The sequence below is a fragment of the Lepus europaeus genome, chromosome 5, assembly GCF_033115175.1.
Source record: "Lepus europaeus isolate LE1 chromosome 5, mLepTim1.pri, whole genome shotgun sequence".
Lineage (NCBI taxonomy): Eukaryota > Metazoa > Chordata > Mammalia > Lagomorpha > Leporidae > Lepus > Lepus europaeus.
In genome coordinates, this window is record NC_084831.1 from 80,263,844 (window position 1) to 80,281,609 (window position 17,766).

General features: G+C 43.5%; 1 protein-coding gene and 1 long non-coding RNA gene across 3 annotated transcripts in view; one reads left to right on the forward strand and one right to left on the reverse strand.

The window, feature by feature from the left end:
- LOC133760840 (uncharacterized) overlaps positions 1–14,240 on the reverse strand; it is a 31,511-nt gene extending 17,271 nt beyond the window's left edge. The window contains exons 1-2 of the long non-coding RNA XR_009866006.1: positions 14,102–14,240; positions 8,404–8,494 (exon numbers count right to left, since the gene is read on the reverse strand). This is a non-coding gene — a long non-coding RNA (uncharacterized LOC133760840). The remainder of the gene's footprint in view (positions 1–8,403; positions 8,495–14,101) is intronic.
- Positions 14,241–15,155: 915 nt separating this feature from the next.
- Positions 15,156–17,766, forward strand: part of SH3GLB1 (SH3 domain containing GRB2 like, endophilin B1) — a 45,889-nt gene continuing 43,278 nt past the window's right edge. Inside the window, exon 1 of one of the 2 annotated variants that reach the window (XM_062191663.1) lies at positions 15,156–15,511. In XM_062191663.1, the coding sequence (XP_062047647.1) occupies positions 15,440–15,511 (72 nt within the window). In that variant the 5' untranslated portion in view covers positions 15,156–15,439. The remainder of the gene's footprint in view (positions 15,512–17,766) is intronic. The other variant, XM_062191662.1, reaches the window with a different exon arrangement.

A 17,766-nucleotide genomic window follows, 5' to 3' on the forward strand; every position in this document is an offset into this window, starting at 1 on the left:
GGAGAGGGAGCAGGAGTTGGGAGGGTTGCGGGTAGGAGGGAAGTTATGGAGGGGGGGTGAGCCATTGTAATCCATAAGCTGTACTTTAGAAATTTATATTTACTAAATAAAAGTTAAAAAAAATTCTAATAGTATAAAAGAAAAAACTTATTTCAATCTAGCCCCATCAAATAAATTTACAAATATTCTCAAACCATAAACTTGATTTAGGGAAATTACATGTTGCATCCATATACCTTTATTTAGCTTGCACACATAAAGAAGCCTACTATATAGCAAAAGTGGGGGAAATAGTCTATGACATGACTCTAACCAAAATGAATATATACTTACCTTTGTCTGCAATGGAACCTGCAAATGCTTGAGCAACTTATAACTTAAGCTGTACTATTAGGAGTATTTATCTTGAAAAAGTGTACAATGGAGACTGAAATGGAGATATAATTTTGGAGGCTATTAAAGGAATCTACCCCAGAGGTAATGAATTAATATTGATAAATGATAAGTAGTAATAGGTATGGAAAGAAGACAGTGAATTTCATTTACCTCTCTACCTCTTTTACTATCAAATCCAAGTACCAAATTTACTTTAAAGATACTAAGTATCAGACATTTTAGTCCTAACTCTTAGCTCTGCAATGGAAATATTCTCATTAATTTTGAATGTAAACAGTCTAAGTAAATTTTAAGTCATCCAGGCATGAACTTCACACTGTACCATTACCAAAATATGAGTGATTCTTAACCCATATTTATAAAATTAATATATTTTCTTTCATGCATAACAAAAATAATAAAAACAAGATTTATTGAGCTATAACTTATTATATGCCAATTATTATAGTGGGCACTTACCATATAAATTTTCTGTTTAGCCTTATTGCTTTAGTAATGCAAAGCAGGCATAGTAATATAAGCCCACTTAACTAAAAAGAGAACTGAGGCTCAGAAATGCGAAATAATATGTCCAACACAAAGACCAAAGCTAGTGATGCAGAGATGCAAACTGAGGTATGACTAATTCCAAATCCTCTGCTCTTCCTTTACCACTGTAATTGCTTCCACTAAATATCATCTACCTAGCTATCCCAAAAATAAATCTTGAGTTCCTAGTGGGTTTGATATTGACATTGATAGTTCTCATTGTTAAAATATATTTATTTTTTAGAAACATGAATTTATTTTTATAAATAAATATTTTTATAAATAACTGTGATAAGCTATGCTATATCTTAGAGTTTTTGGGAACAATCACATAACCTCTTTAAATCCCAGTTTATAAAATGAAGTTAATAACACTATTGAATGAGACCAGCGCTGTGGCATAGTGGGTAAAGCTGCTGCCTGCAGTGTTGGCGTCCCATACAGGCACCAGTTTGAGTCCCAGCTGCTCAAATTCCAATCCAGTTTCCTGTTAATATGCCTAGGAGGGAAGTGGAGGATGGATCAAGTGCTTGGGCCCTGTACCCGTGTGGAAGACCCAGAGGAAACTCCTGGCTCCTGGCTTCAGCCAAGCTCAGACCTAGTCATTGCAGCCATTTGAACAGTGAACCAATGGATGGAAGATTTGCTCGCTCTCTCTCTTCCTCTCTCTCTCTCTCTCTCTCTCTCTGCCTCTGCTTCTGCCTCTCTGTAACTCTGTCTTTCCAATAAATAAATAAATTTTTAAAGTGCTAATGCTACTTATCTCATGTAATTATTTTATTAATTGAGGTATTTTTAATTAGTCATACATTAGTTGATATTAAATGAAATAAAACAAAGTGACTAGGAAAGTGTCTATCATGTAGTTGGTATTCAGAAAATATTAGCATTTTCTGCTCTATTTCATAAATACTTTACTGTTACTAGAGTTCAAGTCTTTGATGAGAAACCCCAAGTCTCTATAGCCTTTACAGCACAAAAGAATAACAACCTTGATAACCCCTTATACACAACCATGGATCACCCACAATCTGTTTCAAAGGTATCTACAAAAGTTTTATTTTTCTTCATTAAAGTAACAATATGAGAATCCTCTAACCGCTCAACACTGGATTCATACACAGTACTCCTAGTTTATAACAATTATTTTTTTAGGCTTGCCTGACACCTAGTGGAATGATTGTAGTCCTTCAAAAGACTTAAAATACACATTTTTAAAAGTCTAATAACATTCCATTAAATAAAAGACTAATATCTAAGACAGATGTTCAAAATTAAAAAGCAAAATCAAGTATTAAATACTTCCAGATACCTTATCTCATTCATTCATTTGTCCAAAATACATAATGCCTACTATGTGCTGGGCATGTATTATATGATCCTTGATCTTTTGGAGTTTATAGATTAGAAGGGATTAAGTTATTAAACAGATTATCATATAAATTAATGTAAGTATAAACTATTTAGAGCTATGAGGAACTTAGAATCCTTAAATATAGTAGGGAGTTTAGGAAGGGCCTTTCTGAGAAAGCAATTAACCAAGTTCTAAAGTCTCTGCCCTTGGTGGGGAACCCAGGCTAAGGACAGGAACTGCTCAGTAGACATGAAATATGCACATGCATATGTCATTCTGGCTGCATAACCATGACTGGTTGAAGAGGAACAAAAATAATAAATGGCACTTTTGTCCTACCCAAGCCAGCAGTCCTGGTGAATAGGCCAGATTCTTTAAAGGGGACTGACAAAGGCACAGGCAAGCTAAACATTAAATAGTTAGGATTTTCCAGATTAAATGTAGATCAAAAAGGGAGGTGGAGACCATCAAAAGGATGAAAAGTCTGGGCTCAGGAGGTTCATAGAGCAATTAAGCCAAAGTAAATGGTGTAAGAGATTCAAGCTTAGCCTATAAAATATAATCCCAAGTAGTATTATCTACCAGATCCTCCAGGAAACCCACTTTCAGATACAGGCATATGCTGTATAAACATGGGCAGAATGCCTTCAGCAGCTACTAATGGCAGTGCAGGATGGGGAGGCAGAAGGAAGGGCTAAAGTTAGATGCAGGTAGGAAGGGCCACTACTGTTGCTTGCTTAATCTTCCTCCCTCATGAGTGCCAGGTCGCACACCTCCTATGATGTACAGGACAAAGGGTTCCAGGGACACAAGAGACAGGGTAGAGGTGCAGGTAAGAACAACTGCTCCTCTTCAACCACCCCCTGTTATGAGCTCCGGGGCACTGTGTTTCCACAGCCCAGGAACTTGAGGGACACTTCAAATGCATAGAGGCAGAAACTTAGAAACAGCTTTGTTTCTTGTCCTCTTGTCTCAGATGGGTAAAACTATTTGCAGCATGTACCTCTTTGGAGTGCATCATCAGGCACTGGGAATGTTTTAACTCTCAGATCTTAAAGAAAAAAGCAAAACTGTTTACTGTTTTAAAATGCCCATTTAGAAAACAACTAGCCCAAAGTCAGCCTACTTGCAGGCATGAGATAAGACCAAGCCTTTAATTATTCCAAGCCATCTATGATAGACGAAGTCTCTAAGGAGAATCCTTCCACCTTCCTATAAAGACTGAGATACCATGCTAGCACTGTAGCACAGTAGGCTAAGCCTCTGCCTGCAGTGTTCACACCCCATATGTGTGCCAGTTTGTGTCCTGGCTGCTCCTTTTCTGATCCAGCTCTCTGCTTATCACCTGGGAAAACAGTGGAAGATAGCCCAAGCGCTTGGGCCCCTTCACCCCTGTGAGAGACCCAGCGAAAGCTCCTGGCTTCAGATCAGCCAGTTATTTTGGGAATAGCCTTGCTACTTGGGATGCCAATTCTTTTCACCTTATTGTTCACCTGCTTACCTCCACTAAGAGTACAGTGCCATGGCTAGACTTTAGTTGGCTTTAACCCTGTTGACTCTATGTAACACAGTGAGGGCTTACAAACAGTCCCCTTATTTCCAGGCACAAGCCCATGACAGCCCCCTCTTACCTGCTTGTATGGCTTGTCTCTTCTTGTATAGAGGCTATCAAATACCAGATTGTTCTGCAGATGGAACTACAGGTGCAGGACTCCTACTGTGAACCCCTGGAGAAACCTCTGGACAGGAATCTTCTGCTGTGTCCAGTGGCACCCCTCTGCCCCAGAACTATCATCATCCCTTCTCCCTAATGCAAATTAGGGTTACCTCTTCAAAGTGGGTATTGATGGAGATAGACCCCAGCTAGGTAGACAGGGATCAGAGGAGCCCTCCCCCACAATCTGGAGATGAGTCTCAGAGGATCTGAGGAAAATCAAGCTGTCTGCTTCTGTGAAGGATGTTGTCATGTGCTAGTCCTTGTAATCAAGGCTTTCTGTGCTGTTGTAACTACTCTAGGTAACAGGAATTTTATGTGTCTTGGGGGAAAGTTCCACATGTTTTCTGTTGTCTTTATTGAGTCTCAGCTGGAACTTTTATCCAATTAATCAATCTGGACCAATCATGAATGATTCCTTTTTATAACCTGTAAAAAGCCCTAACAATTATCCCTTAACAGTGCCCTTCCTCAGAGACCCTTCTCAGCCCTTCTGGGAGCTTTTTTCTTTCACTTTTACTTTCTTCCAATAAATTACGTCTGCTTTACACACTCTTCCTTGACCATGTTCCTCACTGTTTGTGGACATGAAACATGAATATGATGGTGAAAAAGAATTGTAATAACCACAGAATCTTGCAACAATTTTATTACAATATTATAATAGCCTAAAGGTCATGGCACAGATGGATACATCATTCAGCCATGTTGGATATTTCCAGCTAGTGCTGGTTGCAGGCGCACAACACTGTGGAACTTGCAGTTTCCACTACTCAGAAAGAGGTGAGGGCTTGATGATATATGGAGGTGTGCTTGTATTGTGCATAGAAAAGGGGGCCTGGCCTATGCACAGGAAAGGAAACAAGTCTGGCTGGTGCACAGAAGGGGATCCATACAGGCCAACTGCAGCTGTTCCGTGGCAGCTCAGCTGTGGTGGTTGAAACATCAATCTCCTGGAGCTCTAAATCATTGACCCATGCTGCCTAACAGGTCAGCAAGGAGCTGTCAGACCCTAGCTCCTCCCCTAGCTACCTATGTTCCCACAACACTACGATTATTCTTCAGAAACCTGTTGTTGCTGTATGGATGATCTACTAGTTATTTCTTTGTAGGTCATCTATTTGCTATATATTATTCCTTTCTAGATTTTATCTTATTCTTTGCAGTATTACTATAATCTGCCTAGGGTGCACTTTTTATATATCCTGCCTTGACACTCCTGGTTTTTTTTTTTTTTTTTTTGACAGGCAGAGTGGACAGTGAGAGAGAGAGAGACAGACAGAAAGGTCTTCCTTTTGCCGTTGGTTCACCCTCCAATGGCCGCCGCGGTAGGCGCGCTGCGGCCGGCGCACCGCGCTGATCCGATGGCAGGAGCCAGGTGCTTCTCCTGGTCTCCCATGGGGTACAGGGCCCAAGAACTTGGGCCATCCTCCACTGCACTCCCTGGCCACAGCAGAGAGCTGGCCTGGAAGAGGGGCAACCGGGACAGGATCGGTGCCCCGACCGGGACTAGAACCCGGTGTGCCGGCGCCGCAAGGCGGAGGAACACTCCTGGTTCTTGATTTGAGAGTCTTCCAACAACTCAGAAATCACTAGCCATTCACTCATCAAATTTATCCCTCTCTCCTTTCTTACCTTACTTTCTGGAAATCTTGTTAGATAGTATATTAACTTTCTCATCTAAACTTTTTCTTAATCCATATTTTCATCCCCTATTTCTCCATGCTTCCTTCTGTATAATTTCCTCAGAACTATCTTGCATTTATTAGTCTCTCTTCATCTGTGTCTAATATACAGTCCATTAAGTTGTTTACTTTAATGGCCATATTAAGTTTCTAGATGCTGTATTTTTTTAAATCTGCTCCTATTTTCAATCTTCCTTTGCTTCTTATTCTGTATATCTCCTGTTCAAAATCTTATCTATTACATCCAAGCAAATAATTCCAAAGTCTGTATATTTAAGCAAGCATTCTTTTCCATTACCAATTGCCTGTGAGGCATTATGCGTCACAACATGTTTGTTTTGAGGCTTATCTGACTATTCAACCCAAACAATGTGTCCTGTCTATGACTTACTATAGTACTTATTTGCTCTATTCAATTAATACTGGGGGATTAGAGATGGACATGTGGCACAGGAGGTTAAGCTGCTACTTGGGATGTCTACATCCCATATAGAGTGCCTGTTTGGGTCCCAGATCCTCTGCTTATGATCTAGCTTCCTACTAATGTGCCAGGGAAGGCAGCAGCTAATGGACCAAGTACTTGGGGGACCAAGATGGAGTTCCTGGCTCCCAGCTTCAATCTGGCCAAGTTAATTGCAGGCATTTAGAGAGTGAACCAGCAGATGAAAGATATTGCCCTACCCCCACTGTGTGTATTGTCCTTGTCTCTCTGTCCTTGTCACCCTGCCTTTTAAATAAAGCTTTTAAAAAAATCATACTTGGCAATACACAATCTTTTTTTTTTTTTTTTTTTGACAGGCAGAGTGTATAGTGAGAGACAGAGACAGAGAGAAAGGTCTTCCTTTTTGCCGTTGGTTCACCCTCCAATGGCCGCTGCAGCCGGCATGTCGTGCTGATCCGAAGTCAGGAGCCAGGTGCTTCTCCTGGTCTCCCATGCGGGTGCAGGGCCCAAGGACTTGGGCCATCCTCCACTGCCTTCCCGGGCCATAGCAGAGAGCTGGCCTGGAAGAGGGGCAACCGGGATAGAATCCAGTGCCCCAACAGGGACTAGAACCCGGTGTGCCGGCGCCGCAAGGCGGAGGATTAGCCTGTTTAAGCCACGGCACCGGCTGGCTATACACAATCATACAGTATAGATTCTCTTCACATGTGAATAAAATTACATGACATCTGAGCAAAAGGATCTTGTTTTGAGCTTCTTAGCAAGACCTCTGGGTATCATTATCTCCACCACAACCACTTGAATGCCTTCCAAACTAAGTTTCCTTAGATTCAAATTTCTGTACTGTTGATGTGTGGTTGTCCTTTGCACAAGGGATCATATTGGTTGGTGTCCTCTGAGAAACTTAGCATAAGGGTTGCTCATCTTATTGGTAAACAAGTTATAGGAATCCTTTTTGAAATTATCCTTGGGGCCAATGTTGTGGTGTAGCAGGTTAAACCACTGCCTTCAATGCCAGCATCCCATATGGGTACCAGTTCAAGCCCTAGCTGCTCCACTTCTGACCCAGCACCCTATTAATGGCCTGGGAAAACAGCAGAGGATGACTCTAGTGCTTGGGCTTGTGCCACTCACATGGGAGACCTGCACAAAGCTCCTGGCTTTGACATGGCCCAGCCACAGTGGTTGTTCATTTGTGGAGTGAACCAGCAAATGGAAGATCTTCCTCTCTCTCTCTCTCTCTCTATCCCTCCCTCTCTCTCTGTAACTCTGCCTTTCAAGTAAATAAATTTTTAAAAAGAAAAAAAAAATTAGGCATACTTGAAAACCCAAGGGTTTAAACTCATTGCTTCATTTGATGATATTGTCTCCTTATTCTCACACCACAAAGCACCAGTAAATGATATGGATCTTTCAGTACAGGAAGCTTATTGTAGCATGAGTCCTATTAACCTAAATAAGAGCAATGTGGGCCAACCTGTTATTTTACTGCTCCCTCCAGTCCTCATCCAAAATCACAAGGTAATATCATCAACTGAAGTATAAAATAAAGTTATAATCAAGCTTTGATAGCAGAATGAGTATTCAGTCATCCCAGTGAAAACATGTCCATAAGGGCAAGATATTTCTTTCTTTTTTTTTTTTTTTTTTTAATTTTTTGACAGGCAGAGTGGACAGTGAGAGAGAGAGAGACAGAGAGAAAGGTCTTCCTTTGCCGTTGGTTCACCCTCTAATGGCCGCCGCGGTAGCGCGCTGCGGCCGGCGCACCGCGCTGTTCCAATGGCAGGAGCCAGGTGCTTATCCTGGTCTCCCACGGGGTGCAGAGCCCAAACACTTGGGCCATCCTCCACTGCACTCCCTAGCCACAGCAGAGAGCTGGCCTGGAAGAGGGGCAACTGGGACAGGATCGGTGCCCTGACCGGGACTAGAACCCGGTGTGCCGGCGCCGCAAGGCGGAGGATTAGCCTGTTGAGCCACGGCGCCGGCAAGGGCAAGATATTTCTGGAAATTCCTTGAAATTACAGTATTCATAGTATTTTTATTGGGATCAAAGGGTGTGGTGAACTAGATTATTCTTGGATCCTAAGGAGAATAGGGAAGAAATTACATCTTTCTAGAGTTAAGAAAAGTGTTAGTTCATTGGCTGATATCTATGGCAAGTCATGAGGATTTTGTCAAAGGCTTGATTATTTTGTTTCACATTTGAAATGTAACATTGATCTAACCATTATATCATTCTTTAAACATGAAATAGTACATAAAATTGATCACATTTCTTACTTACACATATTGAGTGTGGGAGGGAGAAGATATTGGCGGGGTTTTTTTTCTTCTTTTCTCTCTTTATGCAATGCATCCATTCCTGTTACAAAACACTAAAGAAGAATTTAAGTTTATGGATTAAATATGAAAGCTCATCTTTATCTTCCCGGTCCCTTTCCTTCCGAGTCTTTCTCTGTATCTACTGTCTGTATCAATGAGGATGTATGAAGAAATATATACATAGTCTTTTATAATAAATAAATGGAATCACACAACAAGTATTTTATATTGCGTTTTTCTCCTTAAAATATCATTTAGAGATTTTTTATTTTAGTCCATATTTGTCTCCCAAATTCTCTTAACAATTACATAGAATTTAATATTGTGAATACATGATAAATCATAAAGCTAGATCCTTATCAATTAACATTTATTTCCAAATTTTGGGTATTAAAACAATGTTGAAAAAAATCCAGTGTGGGCGTTGGTTGGAGTCCTCACTGCTCCTCTTCTGATCCAGCTCCCTCCTAAAGCACCTGGAAAACCAGTGGAGGATGGCCAAAGTCCTGGGCCCCTGCACCCACTTGGGAGACCCAGATGAAGATCCTGGCTGCTGTCTTCAGCCTGGCCCAGCCTTGGCTATTGTGACCATTTAGGGAGTGTCCAAGCAGGTGTAAGATTATTTCTCTCTCTCTCTCTCTCTCTCTCTCTCTCTCTCTCTCTAATTCTGCCTTCCAAATAAATAAAAAATAAATCTTCAAAAAATTATTTTTATTTAAATGCTTACAATGTACTTATAAGTACATAGCACATACATTATTTTTTACACAAAAGGACCCTGATGCTGTTCTGTGCCTTACTTTTTTTTAAAATATATTAGAGAGATTTTCACATCAGCATATACAGACACACATGTCCACTGATGTTCATTGAGGCCTTATTCTCATATTGTGTTTGCAATATGCTCATAAGTAAAGAATTCTGCAGCTCAGTGAGAATGCATGGTAAACATTTTATGCAAGCTGTCAATCATTTACACTTAACTGATGACAGAAGGAAAGGCAACCCAGAGTTCCTCTTTCTTTCAGTTCTTCCTTCTTCATCAGTAAGTCAAAAGTAGAGTATTAGTAGAACTCACACATATCAAGAAGTTAAATTGTTTTTGAGTTAGCTTTGTGAAAAGTTTCTACTATTTTGGTAAGAATGAAACAAGAAAATAAGAATGTATACTTGAGCCAAGAAAAAGACAGGAAACTGTTCAGATGGCAGAAATGAAGAAGGAACTGGACACCAGAGCCTTGAGCACTGGTCATGATCTGGTCATGAGTGGAGAAACGTTGGCTGAGAAAGATGTTTGACTGTTTAAGCACATGTGGAATGAATAAAGAAAATGTAATATATATACACAATGGAACACTACTCAGCCTTAAAAAATGAAATCCTTTCAATTGTGACAACATTGAAGGACATTGTATTAAGTGAAATAAATCAGACACAAAAAGACAAATGCTGCAAGATTTCATTTACATACAGACAATAAGTAAGTTGAACTCATAGAATAAAAGAGTAGTATGGTAGTAGTGATAGGGGCTGAGTGATGTTGGTCAAAGGATAATAAAATATCAGGAGGAATCATTTTAAGAAATCTATTATAGTACAACATAGTAATGACAGTAGATTTTAAGTGTTCTTAGCACAAAAACAGCAAGTCAATGCATGTGTTAGTTAATTAGCTCAATACAGTCATTCTGAAATATATATCATATAAAGTATCATTGTATATCATAAATTTATGCACATTTTATTTGTCAATTTAAAATAAATAATTTTTTTAAAAATTCCATATTGGGGGAAAGGGCTTTGATGCAGCAGTTAAGACAGTGCCTGTGACACCTGCATCCCATATACAAGTGTCTGGGTTCGAGTCCTGCTCTGCTTCCAATTCCAGCTTCATGTTAATAGGCTTCTTAAGAAGCAGCAGTGATGACTCAAGAACTTGAGTTCCTACTATCTACATGAGAGACACAGATTGAGGTCCAAACTGCTGGCATCAGCCTGCCCCAGTCTAGGCTGTTTTAGGCATTTAGAGAGTAAAGCAGTGAATGGAAGATCTCTCTTTTTTAAAAATATTTATGTATTTATTTGAAAGTCAGAGTTACACAGAGAGAGGAAAGGCAGAGAGAGAAGTCTTCCATCCGATGGTTCACTCCCCAGATGGCCGCAACAGCCGGAGCTGCGCCGATCCAAAGCCAGGAGCCAGGAGCTTCTTCCAGGTCTCCCATGCGGGTGCAGGGGCCCAAGGACTTGAGCCATCTTCTACTGCTTTCCCAGGCCATAGCAGAGAGCTGGATCAGAAGAGGAGCAGCCAGGACTAGAACCAGCACCCATATGGGATGCCAGCACTTCAGGCAAGGGTGTTAAGCCACTGCGCCACAGCGCCGGCCCCAATCTCCGATTTTTTGTATTTGTCTCTCCTACCCCCACCCTACCCCATCCCAGCCCCATTTCTCTGCCTTTCAAATAATTAAATACACTTTTTAAAAAATTAAAAACCCATATGGTAACCAAAGACCTTGAGTGAAAGCAGAAATCAATAACTATGAGTGTTCCCATGAAGATGATGTCTCACACACATATACACACACATAAATTAAAAAAAAAAAAACCTTCAATGAAAGGGTAAATTAGATTAAAGACCACTCCACATATCAAAATGACAAAGGAGCTTTCCTACCACAGCACAAGCTCTGAAACAGAAAAAAAGACCCTCCTCTGAGAAATTATTATAATGATTTATATTTCAAGTGATTTGAGCTTCAAATTTATAATATCCAAATGATCTGGCAACTTCCAAGCCAGGAAAGCATCTCATTAAAAAATTAATTGCAGGTCTGTGATGATCTTAGGGGTCTCTGATAGAGAAAATTTTTTAAGAAGTCACTAAAAATGAGTATTTAAGAGAAAAACCTAGGAGACATAAAAGGAATCAATCCACAGTGAGTCAGCAGACACAACAAAAGTATTAAAGCCCTAATTACTAAAGAATCCATCTGTATACCATTTATGCAATTAAAAGTATAAATAGTATCATTTATAGAGCCATATAAATTCAGTTAAAGTAAAAAAAAAATTTAGAAACTAATCATATCGACCTCAGTATAGAGGTTAACTCTGGAAAAGGGAAGGGGATAGAATGTCAAGAAAAGCCTGAAGAATAGATCCAGATTGAAGAAAGATTGAGCAACATTCTAAAGGCCTGCAACATGTGATCTTGGCTTGGAGGCTTTTGCTAAAATGACATTGCAATAGTTGGCGAAGCTTCAGAAGGGTTTCTAGGCAAAGGGTGTACAGAGCTTTTGTACCATTCTTGTTTTTTTATTAGCCTGAAATTATTTCAAACTAAAGAAAAAAATTTTTTAAAGAAGAGGATGAAGAGGAGAAACATTTCAAAGAAATTGCCAGGACGAGATCAACTGAAGGTGAGAAATCAAGGGGGACTCATATTCTTGGCCTAAGTGATTTAGCACACCTAGTTTGACTTACCAATAAAGGAAACCCAAGAAGAGGAGCAGTTACAACAGGCTCACCACTGGAAATATTGAATCTAATATGAACAGGTTAGAAATTTTAGTTGGTAGTGGTGTTGTCATGAGAGCCTAGAAATGTATATATCTTGATTTGACTACTTTTTCATTTAACAATTATTTGAGAATCCAGTCTTGCCAGAAATATAAACTATAAAAATATAAAAAGGAAAAGATCGCTATCCTTGAGAGATTGAGAGATTGATATCTGGTAAGATAAATGGAATCTGTCTGCAAGCAAAGGGTAGAGATTGGTAGAATAAGATCCTTCTCAAAGTTGAGAAGTTGGAATCACCTGGGGGAACTTTTAAACATTCCAATGCCCAGTCCACACTCGAGGGGTGGGATCTGGGTATCAGTAGCTGTTTTTTTGTTTTTTATTTGACAGGTAAAATTATAGACTGAGAGAGAGAAACAGAGAGAAAGGTCTTCCTTCCTTTGGTTCACTCCCCTAATGGCTGCTACGGCCAGCGCTGCACCGATCCCTGAAGCCAGGAGCAAGATGCTTCTTCCTGGTCTCCCACGCAGGTGCATAGACCCAAGCACTTGGGCCATCCTCCACTGCCCTCCCAGGCCACATCAGAGAGCTGGACTGGAAAAGGAGCAACTGGGACTAGAACCGGGTGCCCATATGGGACGCTGGTGCCGCAGGTGGAGGATTAACCAAGTGAGCCACGGCGCTGGCCCTCAGTAGCTGTTTTAATTCTCCAGATGATGCCAATATGCAGCCAAGATTAAAACAGCGGCTCTATTCAGATGACAACACCTGAGGCACCTCTTCCTCTGAAACATTTGGCAATGATGGTGGAAGGAGTGTGAGAGATCTGAGACAGAAATAAACAAATCTGGACCAGCGTTGTGGCGCAGCAGGTTAAGCTGCCACCTGCAATGCTGTCATTCCATATGAGCGTCAGTTGGAGTCCCCACTTCTCCAGTTCCAATCCAGCTCCTTGCTAATGCACCTGGGAAAGCAGTGGAAGATAGCCCAATTACTTGTGTCCCTGCCACCCACATGGGAGACCTGGATGGAGTTCCAGGTTCCTGGCTTCATCCTGGCCCAGCCCCAGCCATTGTGGCCACTTGGGGAGTGAACCAGCAGATGTAAGATCTCTCTCTCTCTCTCTCTCTGTCTCTCTGTCTCTGTCTCTTCCTCTCTCTGTAACTCTGCCTTTCAAATAAATAAGTAAATGTTTTAAGGAAAGGAGGGGAGGGGAAGGGAGGGGAGGGGAGGGGAGGGGAGGAAAAAATTTGGTTGAAGGAAATCCTGCCAAATCATTTGATGATATACATCTTCTCTATACTGAGAAATTAAAAGTTAGGAATGATGGTATATGAGAATAAGGCATCTTGAGAGTGGCAAAAAGTATTATAGCTATAGAGGACGCAAAAGGAAAAAGCAGTCTTTTACAAGTCTGAGAATATCTAAACACTTGAAGAAGTGGATCCAGGGTTCTTTCCCCTAATGGATGGTGATGAGATCCTTTTATACAGAGGGGTATAAGTTATGGCAGATATACCTGAAGACAGAGATTTGATGAGAAGGTATTTTTCCACATAAAGATGAAAAATAGACAATAAATGAAAAGTGGGACTTCAGATTATGTATTTCCTTTTCCACATTTCTGGAAAAAATATGTTGAGTTGAAAGAGGGAGTATTTCAAGTCTGGGAGATTCTATTATATTGTAAGTATGTTCAAAGGTGGCTGTTTCTGTCACCACAACAAAGAATACATCTATTTAGATGTTATCTGCTTGTCCTCACAACGTTTTCACTGCACTCATCTTTCAACCTTTATGAGCAGCAACTGCTTCTATAACCGCTGTTTCAGTAAAATTCTGAAGCCTGAAAGCGAGCTCACTTCACAGCTTACTGGGCCTGCATTTTCCCAGCCACATTATATCCAAAGGGCATCACCCCACAAAAACCAGCGAGGGTTTTCTTATTCTTGAGAAACAGCAATGTGCCTCCTTCCATGTTTGTATCTGTTTTACTTTGTTCTAGCACAGGCTGTTAACATAGGCTATAGCTGCTTAGGAAGTTACTGGGGAGGCAAGGATTGTAAACTTCATATTCTTACTTAATGGTTAACACTAGTCACGCAGCATTGTTATTAAGACTACCCTAAGTCACTCACCATTTTACATTTCTTTGCCGCTTCCACCAGGCCCTGTGCGTCCCCAACATGTGCTTCGTGTGCTTGGCACACTGTGGCACCAGTGTGGCTCTGTAATTCAGCAAGTGCCTCAAGAAAGACCAAAAGTCCCTGAAGCAGGCTGGCGCCGTGGCTCACTAGGCTAATCCTCTGCAACCCGGGATACTAGTCCCAGTGCTCCTCTTCCAGTCCAGCTCTCTGCTGTGGCCCGGGAGGGCAGTGGAGGATGGCCCAAGTGCTTGGGCCCTGCACCCGCATGGGAGACCAGGAGGAAGCACCTGGCTCCTAGCTTCACGCCGGCCGTAGCAGCCATTTGAGGAGTGAACCAACGGAAGGAAGACCTTTCTGTCTCTCTCTCTCTCTCACTGTCTAACTCTGCCTGTCAAAAAAATAAAATAAAATAAGTCCCTGAGGCAGCAAAGAGTCACAGGGCTTCTGCTGGGAGTGGGGAGGTTTTCAAAAGTCAAGTAACTGCACTGAGCGCTTGACAGTGCCTTCTTCAGTGTGGTGTCTTCAGCACCTGACTCGGAGCCTGGCGCACAGTAGGTACTCAATAATGCTGAATGAATGTCCCCATGGGGACATTAAATTGAACTCTATTATGAAGAGGTGAGCTGAGCGCCATCCAAGCCTCGCGGACCAGCGGCACACCCAGCTGCTACAATGACCTAAACCTGTTCTAATTTCATAGATACTGCAATTCTATTCTGTAATTACATGTTTTCTCGTTCAGGAGAAAGAAAAAAAAAAAGAGGAATCTTGGTTGTCTGCGCTCCCGGTTCTTTGACGTTGAAGGCAAACGCGCAGAGCGCTGGAACTCCCTCCACAGCAGCCCCTCCAGCCTCGCAGGCCCAAAGCGGGAGGAGCTCCCGGCACGCCCCGCGGCGGAGCCGCCGCGAGCCTCAAGGGGTCGCTGTTCCCGCGATAACTTCGGTAAAGGCTCCGCCCCGCGGCCGGCGCTTCGCTCGCTTCCTCCGACGGGGGCCCGGCCCCACACGGCAGGGACGCCCGTCGGCCTCCGGCTCGGCCCCGGCGACCTGCGCGGACGTTGGTGGCCCCACTCCCGGCCGGCCAGGCTCCGCTTCCCGGCCGCCGCCGCCCGGGAGCGCTGCCTGTTCTGAAGCGCTGGTACTCGATCCTCGCCCCACCCTCCGCCTCCCCCTTCGCGGAAACGACAGCGGCGGCGGCGGCGGCGCTGGCGCCACCTCCCTCCACCTACCACGTCTGCCCCCGCCGCTCTCGCCCGGCGCCCCAGCCCGGCCTCGGCGCCTCCGCCTCCCCGCTAGGTCAGCCGGCGGCTCCGCCCGGCTGCCTCCCGGGATGAACATCATGGACTTCAACGTGAAGAAGCTGGCGGCCGACGCAGGCACCTTCCTCAGTCGGGCCGTGCAGGTACCACAGGGGTGGGGGGTGGGGGTGGGAAAGGGTGGCGGCGTCCGAGGGGGGACCTGGGAGGGGCCCCCGAGCGCCCGGCCCGAGGAGGCGGCGACCGCCCGGCGGGCCTGCTGCGGCCGGAGGCTCGGGCGATGGGCGCGGCCTGGTGCCCCTACGTCCTGCTGGGCGTTTTCCTCCTCGCTCCTCTCCAACCGCCGCTCTGGGGCAGCGAGACGGGGTGGGGACGGGGCCTGAACCTCCCTCCCGCCCCTGGAGGACACCTTGAGTTCCCCTCGGGTGGAGGCGCTGCCCTGGCCGCCCGGGTGACCCCCTCCCGGGGCCGGCGGCGCCTGGCGAGCGCGGCGGGTACGAGCGCCCTAGACCATTGGGGCGCCCCCCCCCACGCTTTCCTTTGGCCTCTGGCCGTCCCTGCTGAAACCGAGAAGGGAGTTTCCTCTTCCAGCCCCTCAACCCAGAGAACTCTGCCAAGGCAGTTCCCTCCAGCCTCTGTCTTCCTGAAAGGACTGTCCCTGGGCTTGGCAGCCCCCGGGGGAGGGAGGGGCGGAAATGCACATAGCCAGTTGGCGTCCAAACTGCCAGGGCCAAGAGACCCAGAGTTTGGGGCTCTCGTTGTGCAAATGGGAAGACCCAGCTGGGGAGTAAGGAGAGGGGTGGGGGGAAGATTGACGTTGTGCCCGGAGCCGCAGTGGCATGCTTGATACACTTGAAGGGGAACTATAGACTGACTAGCTCTGGGAATGCTGCAATCAAGGACGTGTCGGTACCAGGGAGCTTAGCTTTCTACAGACGTCATCAGCATTGTGCTAAGTCAGTTACATCCAGGAACAGATGTAAATTTCACAACATGGTTGTAAACAATCTGCTGTTTAAGCTAATAACAGTCACAGTAGCAGCAGCATTCTCTTTTGTAAAGAGAAAACGAAATTAATTTCTCACACGCATACTGAAATGTCAAACCTGTCCCATTGCGTTACTACATTCCTTGTCTCCTTTACCTCAGTTTTGGCACAGTTGCTTCTAACATTGCACTGGTCTCACCAAAAGCATGGAAGAGCCAGAGCAAGGTAATAACTGCCTATATTATGAAACACTTGTATGTATGTCAAGCATTTTGCTGTTCGTTGACTTACTCCCTTCAGTCCTTTCCATAACTTTGCCAGGTAGATGTTACTAACCCCCTTTTATGTATAAGGAAGCAGCCTCAGAGAGGTTCAGTAAGTTGCTTAACTTGCACGGGTAGTAAACAACCGGTTGCCATCTGGCCTACTACTGCCAACTAATTTCTCTATCTGAATAAGCCATTGCAAGTTTAAGATACATGGAATAATAAAATGCTGTGGCCTACAGAGACTTTAAATATAAGGTAGCATGATGTATTTCAATAATAGCAACAAATAACACTTAAGAAATGAGATGGCCGGCGCCGCGGCTCACTAGGCTAATCCTCCGCCTTGAGGCGCCGGCACACCGGGTTCTAGTCCCGGTCGGGGCACCGATCCTGTCCCGGTTGCCCCTCTTCCAGGCCAGCTCTCTGCTGTGGCCAGGGAGTGCAGTGGAGGATGGCCCAAGTCCTTGGGCCCTGCACCCCATGGGAGACCAGGATAAGCACCTGGCTCCTGCCATCGGAACAGTGCGGTGCGCCTACCGTGGCGGCCATTGGAGGGTGAACCAACGGCAAAAAGGAAGACCTTTCTCTCTGTCTCTCTCTCTCTACTGTCCACTCTGCCTGTCAAAAATTAAAAAAAAAAAAAAAAAAAGAGAAATTCCTCCTAGCTTTTGATTTCGAATTCCAAAATCTGTGTGATAATAAGCTACCCACCTTAAGTCTTCTACCTCTTCTTCCCTAAAATATTAGGTATAATGTAAAGACATTGAACTTTTATAGTTAAAATAATTTCTTGATTTCAATTAGCCTGTTTCCAATAGTTCAAAAACATGGTGCAAGGGGAGTGAATGATAGAGGGTCTGAGATGAATTTTGATTTCTGAGACACTTAGAATTAACATTGCTGACAATAAAGGACTAGAACCTTCTATATTTTTTGCTGTGGTGCCATTACCTGTGATTTTATATCCTTGGTGCAGATTTGACACTATATAATGCTTTATATAACCCATGCTACTTAAATAGGACACATTTCTGGAATTTAGTGTGATTTAAATTGTTGGTAGATAGAATTTTAAAAAGTAAATCTACCAAAGATCTCAAAGAGTATACTTCCTCAATTGAATCTTAATGATTCTTTCCATCTC